At 51.1% G+C, this 16,524-nt stretch overlaps 1 protein-coding gene across 1 annotated transcript in view; it reads right to left on the reverse strand.

The window, feature by feature from the left end:
* Positions 1-16,524, reverse strand: part of ESR1 (estrogen receptor 1) — a 177,462-nt gene that overhangs the window by 64,619 nt on the left and 96,319 nt on the right. The window contains exon 5 of the mRNA XM_026649757.2: positions 15,919-16,254. Coding sequence (XP_026505542.1) covers positions 15,919-16,254 — 336 coding nt within the window. The remainder of the gene's footprint in view (positions 1-15,918; positions 16,255-16,524) is intronic.

The raw sequence follows: 16,524 nt of genomic DNA on the forward strand, positions 1-16,524 counted from the left end.
AAACCTGCAAGGCGTTCAGCACTTTTAACTCACATTAACATCAATAGGCATTTAATGTACAGCGCACCCACAATGAGATGATGAACACCTCAAAGTTCATGATCTGGACTTTTGCACAGGTGCTGCAGCATATTTGTGAAAGTAGGAAAGGCAGTTGTATTTTCACATTCTGTTTGGATGCATAATTGTTGTTCGTAGCCTTTTCAATCATTAAGCGCCACATTATAGAGATATCTTCAGCATGGGTGAAATTTACTGCTGGGCAGAGAGCCAGCACAAGGCCAATGCACTACTAAGTCTGATTTAAGAGGTGCATAGGTTGTGTGCTGGCCCTCTGGACAGGGATAAATTTCACTTTATGTAAGAGAAAGACAATACAAGATAGTATGTTATAAAGGTATTATCTGTATGAGTTCAGGGGAGCTGCATTAACTCATGAGTGCTGAGGCTACCAATAAGTTTAATAGGCAGATGAGCTGGACAAAGGTGTATGATTAATACAATGTATGAGATGGCTCTGCAGTTTATCACATAGATAATTACCACCATGTAGGTAGTCCCATTTCAAATCCCTCCATTAAATCACCATTGCCCACTGCATCGAGTTTAAACTTTTTGTCCTTGCCTTAAATGGCCTGCACATATTGGCCTTGCCCTACCTCTCAGATCATGTCCTTATCTTTCTCCTGTGCCCTCTTTACTCTGCCAGTGCAGCCAGTCTCACTACACTATTCATGTTCTTTTGCCACTTCAGTTTCTTCCCTGCTGCCTTTTCTATGGAATAATTACCCAAACCCAGTATGCCAGTGTGACGAAGTGGGGGGGTTTCTTGTTTTCTGTGGAGTTTCAATGGTTTGCATGCAGAGGGGGTGGGACTCAGTTTCCCTGGGTGTTACTGGTTTAACGAGGTGAGGGGAGAGGGAGTGTGTTTTGCAGAGGACCGGAGAGAGGACGTGGGGACCCAGGCGATGGCCGGGAGGATGGATACCCCAGCGACCGGTGACCTGGTGACCCGGTGGCCCAGCTGAGGAGACGCTTCCAGTTCTGGCCAGTTGGCGGACAATGGGCTGCAGAGTGAGGACCCAGTGACCTAACCAGACGGTTCCAACTAGAGGACAGAAGCGAGGAGAGGAGGCCCTGGTTTACAACCCTGTTTACCTGGAGAGAAGACAATGGACAGAGGCAGGGCCTGGGGCCAGTGATCTCAGATGCCCAGCTGGGAAGCGGGGCGGGGCTCTGGGCTGGAGAGGGGGAGCAGGCAGAGCCCACCTGGAGGCAGAGCGACTGGGATGTGCTGGGCTGAGGGAGGCCAGGCCTGAGGCCCTGAGAGTTTCCTGTGCTGTGTTCAACCCTCAATAAACCCTCCTGTTTTATGCTGGCTGAGAGTCACTCCAGTCTAGAGAACAGGGTGGCATCAACCCCTTCGGGGGTGAAGGCCCGGGGGGTCCAAAGCAAGTGGACTCCCTGAGGGGGCCCACGGCGAGAAACAGGTGTGCTAAGGCTCCGAGAGGTGCGGCTCCAGGAGGTGGAGGGGCCTGACCCTGAGAGAGAGTGGACCCCCGAGAAGGGCTGTCTCACTAACAGGGGCAACCCCCACGGACCGCACAGGGCCAAGAGTGGGCATGATCTGTGAGTCCGTGACAACGTAGTGTCAGCAGTGGGATGTTTCGTGGATGCACCCTGTAGACGTTGGCTGCGGGCGCAGGCGCTTTGCAGTGAGTGGCTGCCAGTGATAGAACGAGGGTATTGAACGGAACCAGCCTGGAAATGGCCTGTAACCAGCTCCGTAAGAGCGACCTGGCACGTCTGTGCAGGGAGAGAGGGCTGAGCGTGAGGAGGCTCACTAAGGAGCGGCTGATTGCTCAGCTTGTAGAGAATGACCCATCTGAGGCGCAGTCTCCAGACCCCAGGGGGGCTCCCGGGGTGCCCGGAGAGCTGGCGAGTAGCCGTGAGGGCAGTCTGTGTAGCGACCGGGAGTGGGTCAGACCTGACTCCCCAGTCAGTACAGGGAGACCCCAGTCAGGTTCCTCCCTAGAGGAGCTGTGGAAATTGGAGCTGCAGCTGAAAGCAAAGGAGCTGGAGCTAGAGGATCGGAGGCTGGTGGACAGAGAGAGAGAACGAGCGGACCGTGTAGAACAGCGGAAGCACGAGTTGGAGATGGACGAGAGGCGGGCCAAGAGGGCCTGCCGCGGGGTAAGTGTGGAAGGTTCCCGAGACGCCAGTGGTGTGGGGAATCTAGACACCAAACTGCTGCCCCAGTTTGAGGAGGGGGGGGGGATATTGATGCCTACCTCACAGCCTTTGAGAAGGCTTGTGAACTGAACCAGATTGACCCCACTTTGCTGTCTGACCCCCCTGCTGGGTCCCAAAGCCATACAGGCGTTCAGCCAAATGGATGGTGTTGAGACGGGGGACTATGACCTGTTCAAACAGGCTTTGCTGCTGAAGTTTGAACTGACCCCCGAGGCGTACAGGAAGCGATTCCGGGGTGTACGCAAGACCTCAGGTGTCTCTTACAAGGAGGTCACCAACCTGCTGGGGGAATATCTCCGCAAGTGGGGGAAGGGCGCAGGGGCCACTACTGCAGAGGATGTGTATAACCTGGTGGGGTTGGAGCAGCTGTATGACATTTGCCCTCCGGACCTTAAGATGTGGTTAGTGGACCAGAAGCCCAAAGATCTGCGCAGTGCAGGGGCACTGGCAGATGAATTTGTGGACAGCAGATCGGGGGCAGGAGGGAGACCCACATCGGGGACTCAGAGGGGGAGTCACTCCGAGCCCTCTCCACGGTGGGACTCCAGGAAGCCCAACTCAGGGGTGCCTGGGAATGCCGGGGCGGGGCGACCCCCCTCGTGGGACTTGAGGGACCTGAGATGTAATTACTGTGGCCAAAAGGGGCACAAGGTGGCACAGTGCCTGAAGATGAAGGAAATGGCAGCCAAGCAGAACCCGCCGGGTGTTAACTGGGTGGAAGCCCACCGAGAGGGGGCACCGCCGGGCCCAGGGGCTGCAGTCGAGAGGGCTGTGCCGGGGGAGGGGACCACCAGGCCAGGCCAGCAGGGGAAGGCAGGGCCCCAGGTCCAGAGCACCCGTATCCAATCCGCTGGGTGAGCATGGGACAGTCCCCAGGGGACAATCGCCACATCATCCCCATTGAGGTGGGGGGAAGACGTGTCCAGGGGTTCTGGGACACGGGTGCAGAGGTGACACTGGCGCGGTCCAAGGTGGTGGACCCAGACCAGCTAGTGCCCGATGCCTACCTGACCCTGAGTGGAGTGTTTGGGCCCCCCGTCAAAGTGCCTGTAGCGAGGATACACCTGAAATGGGGGGCTAAGGAGGGACCCAAAGAGGTCGGGGTGCACGACCACCTGCCTACCGAGGTGCTAATGGGTAATGACTTGGAGAACTGGCCGGATGGCACTCACAGCGCCCTGGTCCTTACCCGGAGCCAGAGCCAGCAAGGGGCACGGGACCTCCCCGGGAGGGGGGGGGGGCTGAAGCGCCGAGGGTAGGTCTCGACAGGGCTGGCCCGGAGCCTCCGTCCCAGGGTGGGGAAACTGAGGCGCCACCAGCCAGGGCTGTATCCTCAGACCCAGCAGCTGAATTCCAAATGGAGCTGCAGGTGGATCCCTCCTTGGAGAAACTGAGGGCCCTGGCTAGCCACGGCAGTGCAGGGTCCCAGGGGGAGGACCGCCGGGAGCGATTCCTGTGGGAGAGGGGATTCCTGTACCGGGAATGGACTGGTTCAGGGTGAACTGAATCTTGGAAAGTCGGGAGGCAGCTGGTGGTTCCCCAGAGGTACCGCTGCAAACTGTTGTTCTTGGCCCATGATATCCCCCTTTCGGGGCATCGGCATCCGGCGCACCAGGCAGAGGCTGTGGCAGAACTTTTACTGGCCCGGGGTCTTTGACGCTATCCGACAGTATTGCAGGACCTGTGACTCCTGCCAGAGGGTGGGAAAGGCCCGGGATAAGTGTAAAGCCCCACTGAGACCTTTGCCCATCATAGAGGAGCCTTTCCAGAAGGTGGCCATGGACATAGTGGGGCCCCTCAGCAGGGAAGAAATACATCCTGGTGGTGGTAGATTTTGCTACGCGCTACACCGAGGCGTTGGCCTTGTCCTCTATCATAGAATCATAGAATCATAGAATATCAGAGTTGGAAGGGACCTCAGGAGGTCATCTAGTCCAACCCCCTGCTCAAAGCAGGACCAATTCCCAACTAAATCATCCCAGCCAGGGCTTTGTCAAGCCAGGCCTTAAAAACCTCCAAGGAAGGAGACTCCACCACCTCCCTAGGTAACGCGTTCCAGTGCTTCACCACCCTCCTAGTGAAATAGTGTTTCCTAATATCCAGCCTAGACCTCCCCCACTGCAACTTAAGACCATTGCTCCTTGTTCTGTCATCTGCCACCATTGAGAACAGCCGAGTTCCATTCTCTTTGGAACCCCCTTTCAGGTAGTTGTAGGCTGCTATCAAATCCCCCCTCACTCTTCTCTTCTGGAGACTAAACAATCCCAGTTCCCTCAGCCTCTCCTCATAAGTCATGCGCTCCAGACCCCTAATCATTTTTGTTGCCCTCCGCTGGACTCTTTCCAATTTTTCCACATCCTTCTTGTAGTGTGGGGCCCAAAACTGGACACAGTACTCCAGATGAGGCCTCACCAATGTCGAATAAAGGGGAACGATCACATCCCTTGATCTGCTGGCAATGCCCCTACTTATACAGCCCAAAATGCCGTTAGCCTTCTTGGCAACAAGAGCACACTGTATCAAGGCAGACACCGTGGCAGACGCGCTGCTGACCATCTTCAGCAGAGTGGGGTTCCTCTAGGAGGTCCTTACAGACCAGGGGTCTAACTTCATGTCAACCCTGCTCCAGTGCTTGTGGGAGAAGTGTGGGGTCCGACACACCTGGGCCTCAGCCTACCACCCTCAGTCGAACGGGCTAGTGGAGAGGTTCAATGGGACCCTAAAGAGGATGCTGAAAACCTTTATGGACCAGCACCCGCAGGACTGGGACAAGTATTTACCCCATCTGCTGTTCGCATATAGGGAAGTGCCCCAGGAATCCACAGGGTTCTCCCCCTTCGAGTTGCTGTATGGAAGGAGGGTGAGGGGGCCCCTGGACTTGATGAGGGCCGAGTGGGAGGGAAAGGCCTCTCCCGATGGGAAATCAGTGGTAGAGTATGTACTGACTTTCCGGGAAAAGCTCGTGGAGCTCATGGGCTTGGCTAGGGGGAACCTAGCAAGGGCCCAGAGGAAGCAGAAGGTCTGGTATGACCGCTCAGCACGTGCCCGCTCATATGCTACCGGGGATCAGGTGATGCTCCTCATCCCCGTGAGGAAGAACAAGCTGCAAACGGCCTGGGACGGCCCCTTCACGGTCATCAGACAGGTAAATGAAGTGAACTATGTGGTGGAACTGTCCAACCGGGCTCACAGCCACTGGGTGTATCACGTCAACATGATGAAGCCGTACTGGGACAGGGAGAAGTTGGTGCTGGCTGTGTGTGGGCAGTGGGAGGAGAAAGGAGAGGACCCCCTGGTGGGACTCCTCCCTGAGGCTGGGGCTAACCCCTCGCTAGAATCAATTCCCCTCTCAGACCAGCTAACCCCTGCCCAGCAGGCAGAGATCAGAGAGGTGCTGCATTCATACCGGCAGCTGTTCTCCAGCTGGCCTGGGCTCACTAATCTGGCTGTCCACCGGGTGGAGACGGGAACCAACCCTCCCATCAGGTGTTCCCCATTCAAGGTCACTGGGAAAACAGCCCAGGACCTGGAGAGAGACGTCGGGGACATGCTGGCTTTAGGGGTGATCCAGCCATCCGCCAGCCCCTGGGCCTTGCCCGTGGTACTGGTCCCCAAGAAGGACGGGTCGATCCGGTTCTGTGTGGACTATCGGAAGCTCAATGCCATTACCGTGTCCAATGCCTACCCCATGCCTAGGACCGATGAGATCCTAGACAAGTTGGGGGGTGCCCAGTACCTCACTACCATGGATCTTACTAAAGGCTACTGGCAGGTGCCTTTGGACCCGGAGGCCAGAGCGAAGTCCGCCTTCACCACCCCAATAGGTCTCTTCGAGTTCCTGGTCCTGCCTTTCGGCCTCAAGAGGGCACCTGCCACCTTCCAGCGCCTGGTGGATCAGTTACTAAGGGGGATGGAGGGCTTTGCTCTAGCGTATATTGACGATATCTGTGTCTTTAGCCAGACCTGGGAGGAACATGTGTCCCAGGTAAAGAGGGTGCTGGGTCACCTCCAGGATGCAGGACTGACCATAAAAGCTGAAAAGTGCAAGGTGGGGGTGGCAGAGGTTTTATACCTGGGCCACAAGGTTGGGGGTGGCCACCTGAAGCCAGAGCTGGCCAAAGTGGAGGCAATCAAGGCCTGGCCCGCCCCCCAGACTAAGAAGCAGGTCCAGGCTTTCATTGGGATGGCGGGGTACTACCGGAGGTTTGTGCCCCACTTTAGCTCCCTGGCAGCACCCCTCACGGAGCTGTGTAGAAAGGGAAAGCCGGACAAGGTGGTCTGGACCGAGCAGTGCCAGAGGGCTCTCTGTGCGCTGAAGGGGGCACTTATCCAGGGCCTGGTGCTCGTAAACCCGGATTTTAACAAACCCTTCCTGGTGTTCACTGATGCCTCGGACACAGGGCTGGGGGCGGTACTGATGCAAACTGATACTAAGGGGGAGAGACACCCCACTGTGTACCTGAGCAAGAAGCTGCTGCCCCGGGAGCAGCACTATGCGGCCATACAGAAGGAATGCCTGGCCATGGTGTGGGCCCTTAAAAAACTGCAACCATATCTATTTGGGCGGCGCTTCACCGTGTACACCGACCATTCGCCCCTGACATGGCTGCACCAAATGAAAGGGGCTAATGCCAAGCTGCTGAGGTGGGCCCTGCTCCTCCAGGGTTATGACATGGAGGTGGTCCATGTGAGGTGGAGTGCCAATGTTAAAGCGGCTGCTTTATCGCGGGGCGGGGACCCTGAACTTCCCCAGGTCACTGGCTAAGTGACCCTGCTCCGTTCAGCCTCGAAGGGGGGAGAGATGTGATGAAGTGGGGGGTTTTCTTGTTTTCTGTGGAGTTTCAATGGTTTGCATGTGGAGGGGGTGGGACTCAGTTTCCCTGGGTGTTACTGGTTTAACGAGGTGATGGGAGAGGGAGTTTGTTTTGCAGAGGACCGGAGAGAGGACTTGGGGACCCAGCCGATGGCCTGGAGGATGGATACCCCAGCGACCGGTGACCTGGCGACCTGGTGACCCGGAGGCCCAGCTGAGGAGACGCTGACAGTTCTGGCCAGTGGGCGGACAATGGGCTGCAGAGTGAGGACCTAACCAGCCGGTTCCAACTAGAGGACAGAAGCGAGGAGAGGAGGCCCCGGTTTACGACCCTGTTTACCTGGAGTGAAGACAATGGACAGAGGCAGGGCCTGGGGCCGGTGATCTCAGATGCCCAGCTGGGAAGCAGGGGGGCTCTGGGCTGGAGAGGGGGAGCAGGCAGAGCCCACCTGGAGGCAGAGAGACTGGGATGTGCTGGGCTGAGGGAGGCCAGGCCTGAGGCCCTGAGAGTTTCCGGTGCTGTGTTCAACCCTCAATAAACCCTCCTGTTTTATGCTGGCTGAGAGTCACTCCGGTCTAGAGAACAGGGTGGCATCAACCCCTTCGGGGGTGAAGGCCCGGGGGGTCCAGAGCGAGTAGACTCCCTGAGGGGGCCCAAGGCGAGAAACAGGTGTGCTAAGGCTCCGAGAGGTGCAGCTCCAGGAGATGGAGGGGCCTGATCCCGAGAGAGAGTGGACCCCCGAGAAGGGCTGTCTCACTAACAGGGGCACCCCCCACGGACCGCACGGGGCCAAGAGTGGGCACGATCTGTGAGTCTGTGACAGCCAGGTCCTCACCCTCTTTCATGTTCAAATGGCTCTTGAAGATTCACACCTTCCACAATAACCACACATTAAAACTCCTTTTCCGTCCCAAAACTATCTTAGAGAAAGAGAATCTGAGATCAGGAAGCAAACTTTAAAAGAAGAAAAAAGAAACCTCCCTAAGGCCTGGTCTACACTAAGAGTTTAGGTCGAATTTAGCAGCGTTAAATCGAATTAAGCGTGGACACATCCACACGACGAAGCCCTTTTTTTCGACTTAAAGTGCCCTTTAAACCGGTTTCTTTACTCCATCTCCGACGAGGGGATTAGTGCTGAAATCGGCCTTTGCGGGCCAGATTTGGGGTAGTGTGGACGGAATTCGACGTTATTGGCCTCCGGGAGCTATCCCACAGTGCTTCATTGTGACTGCTCTGGACAGCACTCTCAACTCAGATGCACTGACCAGGTAGACAGGAAAAGCCCCGCGAACTTTTGAATTTCATTTCCTGTTTGCCCAGCGTGGAGAGCACAGGTGACCATGCAGAGCTCATCAGCACAGGTAACCATGATGGAGTCCCAGGATCGCAAAAGAGCTCTAGCATGGACTGAACGGGAGGTATGGGATCTGCTTGCCATTTGGGAGACGAATCAGTGCTAGCTGAACTCCGTAGCAGTAAACGAAATGGCAAAATATTAGAAAAAGTCTCAAAGGCCATGAAGGACAGCGGCCATAACAGGGACGCACAGCAGTGCCGGGTGAAAATTAAGGAGCTAAGGCAAGTCTACCACAAAGCCAGAGAGGCAAACGGAAGGTCCGGGGCAGAGCCGCAAACATGCCGCTTCTACGCGGAGCTGCATGCCATGCTAGGGGGTGCAGCCACCATTACCCCAACCGTGTGCTTTGACTCCATCAATGGAGAATCATACAACAGGGAAGCGGGTTCGGGGTACGAGGAAGATGATGATGAAGACAATGAAGATAGCTCACAGCAAGGAAGCGGAGAAACCGGTTTCCCCAACAGCCAGGATATGTTTATCACCCTGGACCTGGAACCAGTAACCCCCGAACTCACCCAAGGCGTGCTCCCAGACCCTGAGGGCACACAAGGGACCTCTGGTGAGTGTACCTTTGTAAATATTACACATGGTTTAAAAGCGTGTTTAATGATTAATGATTAATTTGCCCTGGCAATCGCGGCCAGTACAGCTACTGGAAAAGTCTGTTAACGTGTATGGGGATGGAGCGGAAGTCCTCCAGGGACATCTCCAGAAAGCTCTCCTTCATGTACTCCCAAAGCCTTTGCAAAAGGTTTCTGGGGAGGGCTGCCTTATCCCGTCCGCCATGGTAGGACACTTTACCACGCCAGGCCAGTACACGTAGTCTGGAATCATTGCATAACAAAGCATGGCAGCGTATAGTCCCGGTGTTTGCTGGCATGCAGACAACATCCATTCCTTATCTCTCTTTGTTATCCTCAGGAGAGTGATATCATTCACGGTCACCTGGTTGAAATGGGGTGATTTTATTAAGGGGACATTCAGAGGTGCGCGTTCCTGCTCGGCTGAACAGAAATGTTCCCCGCTGTTAGCCACGCGGTGGGGGGGAGGGGTGAAGTGATCATCCCAGAGAATTGGGTGTGTGTGTGTTGGGGGGGGTAGTTGGGTTTGTGCTGCATGTTAACCCGGAAACCGCAGCCCCTCCTTTTACATTGCAAACCCATTTTAAATGGCCAACCCAACGGGTGCTTGGTATGGGAAATGAGGGCGCTGCTGTTTGAAACCATTCCCACATGTTATGAAGGTTAAAAAAGCCAAAAGACTGTGGCTTACCATGGCTGTGAGTGATCTCTCACACCAAACCGGCAGGCCCTCAATCTAAGAGGAAAAATGCGACCTTGTAACGAAAGCACATGTGCTGTGTAATGTGAACAGCAAAATTTAACGTCAAAGCGTGTACCCATTGTTCTCTAAAATGTGTCTTTTTTAACCACCTCTCCCTTCTCCTCCAGCAGCTGCAAATGTTTCTCCTTCACAGAGGCTAGTGAAGATTAGAAGTAGAAAACGGAGGACTCGGGATGATATGTTCTTGGAGCTCCAGATGTCCTCCCACGCTGACAGAGCACAGCAGAATGCGTGGAGGCAGTCAATGTCAGAGTGCAAAAAAGCACAATATGAACGAGAGGAGAGGTGGCGGGCTGAAGAGAGCAAGTGGCAGGCTGAAGAGAATAGGTGGCGTCAGCTTTCTGACAGAAGGCAAGAGTCGATGCTCCGGCTGCTGGAGCATCAAACTGATATGCTCTAGCGTATGGTTGAGCTGCAGGAAAGGCAGCAGGAGCAGAGACCGCCACTACAGCCCCTGTGTAACCAACAGCCTTCCTCCCCAAGTTCCATAGCCTCCTCACCCAGACGCCCAAGAATGCGGTGGGGAGGCCTCCGGCCACCCAGCCACTCCACCCCAGATGATTGCCCAAGCATCAGAAGGCTGGCCTTCAATAAGTGTTAAAGTTTTAAAGTTTTAAACTGCAGTGTGTCCTTTTCCTTCCCTCCTCCCCCACCCCTCCCAGGCTACCTTGGCAGTTATCCCCCTAGTTGTGTGATGAATTAATAAAGAATGCATGAATGTGAAGTAACAATGACTTTATTGCCTCTGCAAGCGGTACTCGAAGGGGGGAGGGGAGGGTGGTTAGTTTACAGGGAAGTAGAGTGAACCGGGAGGGGGGGAGAGGGTTCATCAAGGAGAAACAAACAGAAGTTTCACACCGTAGCCTGGCCAGTCACAAAACTGGTTTTCAAAGCTTCTCTGATGCGCACCGCACCCTGCTGTACTCTTCTAACCACCCTGGTGTCTGGCTGCGCGTAATCAGCGGCCAGACGATTTGCCTCAACCTCCCACCCTGCCATAAATGTCTCCCCCTTACTCTCACAGATATTGTGGAGCGCACAGCAAGCAGCAATAACAATTGGAATATTGGTTTCACTGAGGTCTATCCGAGTCAGTAAACTGCGCCAGCGCGCTTTTAAACGTCCAAATGCACATTCTACCACCATTCGGCACTTGCTCAGCCTATAGTTGAACAGGTCCTGACTCCTGTCCAGCCTGCCTGTGTACGGCTTCATGAGCCATGGCATTAAGGGGTAGGCTGGGTCCCCAAGGATAACGATAGGCATTTCAACATCCCCAACGGTTATTTTCTGGTCCGGGAAGAAAGTCCCTTCCTCCAGCTTTTGAAACAGACCAGAGTTCCTGAAGACGCGAGCATCATGTACCTTTCCCGGCCATCCCACGTTGATGTTAGTGAAACGTCCCTTGTGATCCACCAGGGCTTGCAGCAGCATTGAAAAGTACCCCTTGCGGTTTATGTACTCGGTGGCTTGGTGCTCCGGTGACAAGATAGGGATATGGGTTCCGTCTATCGCCCCACCACAGTTTGGGAATCCCATTGCAGCAAAGCCATCCACTATGACCTGCACGTTTCCCAGAGTCACTACCCTTGATATCAGCAGGTCTTTGATTGCGTTGGCTACTTGGATCACAGCAGCCCCCACAGTAGATTTGCCCACTCCAAATTGATTCCCGACTGACCAGTAGCTGTCTGGCGTTGCAAGCTTCCACCGGGCTATCGCCACTCGCTTCTCAACTGTGAGGGCTGCTCGCATCCTGGTATTCTGGCACTTCAGGGCAGGGGAAAGCAAGTCACAAAGTTCCATGAAAGTGCCCTTACGCATGCGAAAGTTTCGCAGCCACTGGGAATCGTCCCACACCTGCAACACGATGCGGTCCCACCAATCTGTGCTTGTTTCCCGGGCCCAGAATCGGCATTCCACGCCATGAACCTCCCCCAGTAACACCATGATTTACACATTGCTGGGGCCTGTACTTTGTGAGAGGTCTATGTCCATGTCAATTTCCTCATCACTCTCGTCACCGCGCTGCAATCGCCTCCTCGCCTGGTTTTGCTTTGGCATGTTCTGGCTCTGCATATACTCCAGGACAATGCACGTGGTGTTCATAGTGCTCATAATTGCCGCGGTGATCTGAGCGGGCTCCATGATCCCAGTGCTATGGCGTCTGGGCAGAAAAAAGGCGCGAAACTATTGTCTGACGGAGGGAGGGAGGGGCGAGTGACGACATGGCTTACAGGGAATTAAAATCAACAAAGGGGGCTGTGCATCAGGGAGAAACACAAACAACTGTCACACAGAATGCCCCCCCCCAAAGATTGAACTTAAAACCCTGGGTTTAGCAGGCCGTTGATTTCACGGAGGGAGGGGGAAGCAAATGAATACAGAACAAATCTGGTCCATTTATCTTTTACATCTTAGGCTGGCAGGAGACGGTGCAGCATGACTGATAGCCATCGGCATCTTCTGGGTGGTTGGCAGAAGATGCTGCATTACGACTGCTAGCCATCATCGTCAAGACGGTTCAATAGGACTGCCGGCAGGACTGAGTTTCCAGGAGACAAAACATGTCTGCCCAGGTGCCTCTGACCGAACTCACTGAGGAATACAATGATGATGGATACCAATCGTAATACACCATCCACTGCCAAAAGGCAAGGAGCTGCTGCTGTGTAGCAATGCAGTACCACGTCTGCCGGCACCCAGATGACATATGGTGACAGTGAGCTGAGCTGTTGTCTGCACAGGTAACCCAGGTAAAAAGGCACGAATCGATTGTCTGCCGTTGCTCTGATGGAGGGGGAGGGGCCTGACGACATGTACCCAGAACCCCCCGCGACACTGTTTTTGCATCATCAGGCATTGGGATCTCAACCCAGAATTCCAATGGGCGGCGGAGACTGCAGGAACTGTGGGATAGCTACCCACAGTGCAACGCTCCAGAAGTCGACGCTAGCCTCGGTACTGTGGACGCGGTCCGCCGACTTAATGCACTTAGAGCATTTTATGTGGGGACACACACATTCGACTGTATAAAACCGATTTCTATAAAACCGGCTTCTATAAATTCGACCTAATTTCGTAGTGTAGACATACCCTAGTTAACACGCTCATCTGTGAGACAAGGTGGGTGAGGTAATATCTTTTATTGGACCAACTGCTGTTGGTGAGAGAGACAAGCTTTCACACTACGCAGAGCTACGAGCTACATATGTTCATCCGTCTCTCCTTGTAAGTCCTTGTCTCTCTACCCCTCCTTAGGAAGCAGCTATCTTTCTTTGTGTTGTGTGGCACTTGACAGTGACATTAATATATATATGACATACTAATAAAACATGTAATACATACAAATGGCTGACAATCTGAACTGTTGATTTTCCAGTTCCAGAAGACTTTTTTACAATGGCATATATTTAGTAATACATGCTGCTTTTTATCATAAACAGCTGTATTCCAGTAGTAAGCAACTTTATGGATTTCTCATCAGTGATAATTACAATAATAAAAATTAATTTTAGTTCCCCAAACACAATTTATTCTCTATCTGAATATATTTTGGTTCATTAAATTAACAAACCAAACCCAAATGCCATAGAAAACTAAAACAACAAGGAATCTGGTGGCACCTTAAAGACTAACAGATTTATTTGGGCATAAGCTTTCGTGGGTAAAAACCTCACTTCTTCGTTTTTACCCAAATAAATCTGTTAGTCTTTAAGGTGCCACCAGATTCCTTGTTGTTTTTGTAGATACAGACTAACACGGCTACCCCCTGATACATAGAAGACTAACTTCTTCACTTAACACTGCAAAATGGACTATAGATAAATAATTAATTTAGAATGGGACAAATTCATCCCGATTGTAACTTCATAGGCTTTAATAGAGTTATACCAGGGATGACTCTGACCTAACATGTTTAAACTTGTACATAAGAGAAAGCTGTAGATCAGCTAGATAGAAGCATTTGATTTGGCAAATACTAGGTCTATTCAATACCTTCCTTCAGGCTCAAATATTTCATCCTCTTACTCTTCCATTGAACTGTGTTCCAAAGAATGATTCTTATGGTTCCTTTACTCAGTGGCAGCAGAAGAGAAACTGAAGGAGGAGGAACAGTATTCGCTAATTCCAGTGTTCATTCCAAATTGACTTGTGCTGCCACTGGGAAAGGAAAGGAACAGGTATCCATGCCCAATACTAGAGCTTAACTCCTGCAATGGCAGATAGTGTCCAATGCACATTCAACAAAGTGATATCTGTACATTTCTATGCACTTGTATCAGACATCCTTGCCTTCTTCCTATCATCTTAACAAAGGTGAAGAACCTGGAGTGGCCCTTAAAGTGTACATTATGAATTCATTTGTTGCAGACGCACCTCTGCAGGAGAGCTCCAAGAGGCATTATGTGAAAGATGTGCAAACACCCTGTGATACCCTATGACAGGATGTCGCATGAGCTCCACCAGTCCTACTAGAGGCAAGTAGCAGTGATCTTGAGCAGACATTGTTCACAGGGACACAAGGACTGCTGCCGTGCTTGGACTTTTCACAGGGATGTAAGTGGGAGGAAGGCTTTCCACTAACTTGCACAACAGTGTAAGATCACACATAATTAAACACTATGTCTAGCCCTCAGATGGTTAAAGGGTGTTTGTAGGACAAGTTCCTTTAAATGAGATATCCATTTTCAAATTCCTATAAACTCTAAATATAAATTAATCCAAAACTTGAGATTTTTTCTAGAGCAAGACTAGACAAGAGTGCAGTGTGCTTCTCTTTTCCATGCAACAGACATTCTAGTCTCTATCACCAGAGATTTTTAATTCAGCCTTTCTAGTCCACACTGCCATTACTGTGTTTAAATTAGTATGACCAATAGCTTTAAACATTAAGGTCCCTATTTCAAAAATACTTTGTAGAGGCCTGTTCCAAAGCACACAGAAATTAATGGAAAGGCTCTCACTGACTTTGAATCAGGCCCTAAAAATGCAACTATGTTAAAAATAAAATTCCCCATGTGATTTCCTTTAAGTTTCTATGAGAAATGACACATCCCTTACAGCTTCTCATTGATCACAGCTTGAGCCCACAAAGTGACATGTGAAAGGTGGTTAAAAAAGAAAAGAACACATAAGGACTAGAAAACAGATTGTGTGTGTTATTGATTTACTAAGTAAAGTTTTGCCAAGTTTAAGTGAAGGACACAGAAAAGAGGCATGACCTACAGCATTTGACCTAACTAAATCTGTAGTAGTGGACATTCTCAGAACAGTTGTTCACAGAATCTACATAATATTAATGAAATAAAGGGCTAGAATATGAAATTAAAGTGATTAAAAATTGGCTAAACTAGGCAAAATACAGTACTATGTATATTGTACCAGTAGGCCTAGTAAAGAGAAGTGCTGTGATAAAATTAAAGATTCAGCATTCATAATAAATGTTTAGTGAATATAATGCTTATGAAAGCATTTGATTGATAGCTCTGGAGGCTAGTATCTTCTTTTTATCCACAGAACAGGATCAGTCCGTCCAGCAGAAATGCAATCTTCCCCACGCTACTCTGTCAATGACCTTCAACTCGGATGACTTCAGACATCAAGAGGGTTTGTAATGACCATTTATTGGTTTCTCTGCTTGGACTGTCATCAAGGGTGCCAATCAGTGCCAAATTTGGTAGCGTTTTGTGATCTGGACACCTGTGTGCTAGGAAATAGACTCAAGATAACTAGCCCATTTCACATAGGCCTCTGGACATCTTTTATACAGTAATAACTTGCATTTGTGACAGATCTAGGCAAAGTTTGATTCACTGACCTGGCAATGAAAGACTATATCCTGGTGCCAGTTACCCCCAAGCTACCTAGTATATTTGCCAGACAATATATTATAATGTACAGTAATGAATTTTTCTGAACAAGATTTTTTCCCTAAAGTTTTACCTGTGTTTCCCAGAAGTTTCCTTCTAAGGAGCACCACATGAAGTTTGTAATTTTACAAATAAGGATATTTAAAAGAATGATTTGTAGATAATGAGGAAACTGTGTCTGTGGAGTAGGGAGAGGGAGAAGGAAATTTCTTCGCTTAAATGTAATATTGGAACTTTTCCAGTTAACCAGTGTTCAAATGATCTGTTTTCTTACCTGGGACCCTTTTTGCCCAGTTGATCATGTGCACCAGTTCCCTGTCTGCAAGGTTGGTCAACAGGGTCATCATGGAGGCTTCACTGAAAGGTCTGTTAGGATCATACTCTGAATAGACTATGGGTGGTTCAGCTTCCAGTAAGGCACTGACCATCTGCTCTGCTGTAAGGGACAAAGCTGGACTGTTCTTCTTGCTATGCTTAATCACAAGAGGACTCGTCCAGAGGGTGGGGGTTCTCATCTCAGTAGAAGAAGTCCCTCCAATTCTGGCATCCTGCTCCTCTCTTTGACGTTTGTGTTTCAGCATACGTCCGCCTCTGCGGTCTTTTCGGATCCCTGGAGAGACATAAGAATATGATTAGCTTCCTTTCCTTAAACCTGTACAACTAATCATGTTTATAACTTCAACCAATCAGCAGATGTTTGTGTAGAGTCATGCAGCACTTCTTTTGGGTTTGTTTTCCCAAGAAACAGTCGTAAACACAGAATCTTAAGCTAGTACACAGGGGGAACATTATGTATATTTGTAAAGTAGAATATTAAGAATGCTTCTTTATTGTAAGTGATTCAGAACATTTAAATGGATTTGGTTTTGGGACAGGCTTG

Source organism: Terrapene carolina, unplaced genomic scaffold (genome assembly GCF_002925995.2).
Source record: "Terrapene carolina triunguis isolate 2854851 unplaced genomic scaffold, T_m_triunguis-2.0 Scaffold85, whole genome shotgun sequence".
Lineage (NCBI taxonomy): Eukaryota > Metazoa > Chordata > Testudines > Emydidae > Terrapene > Terrapene triunguis.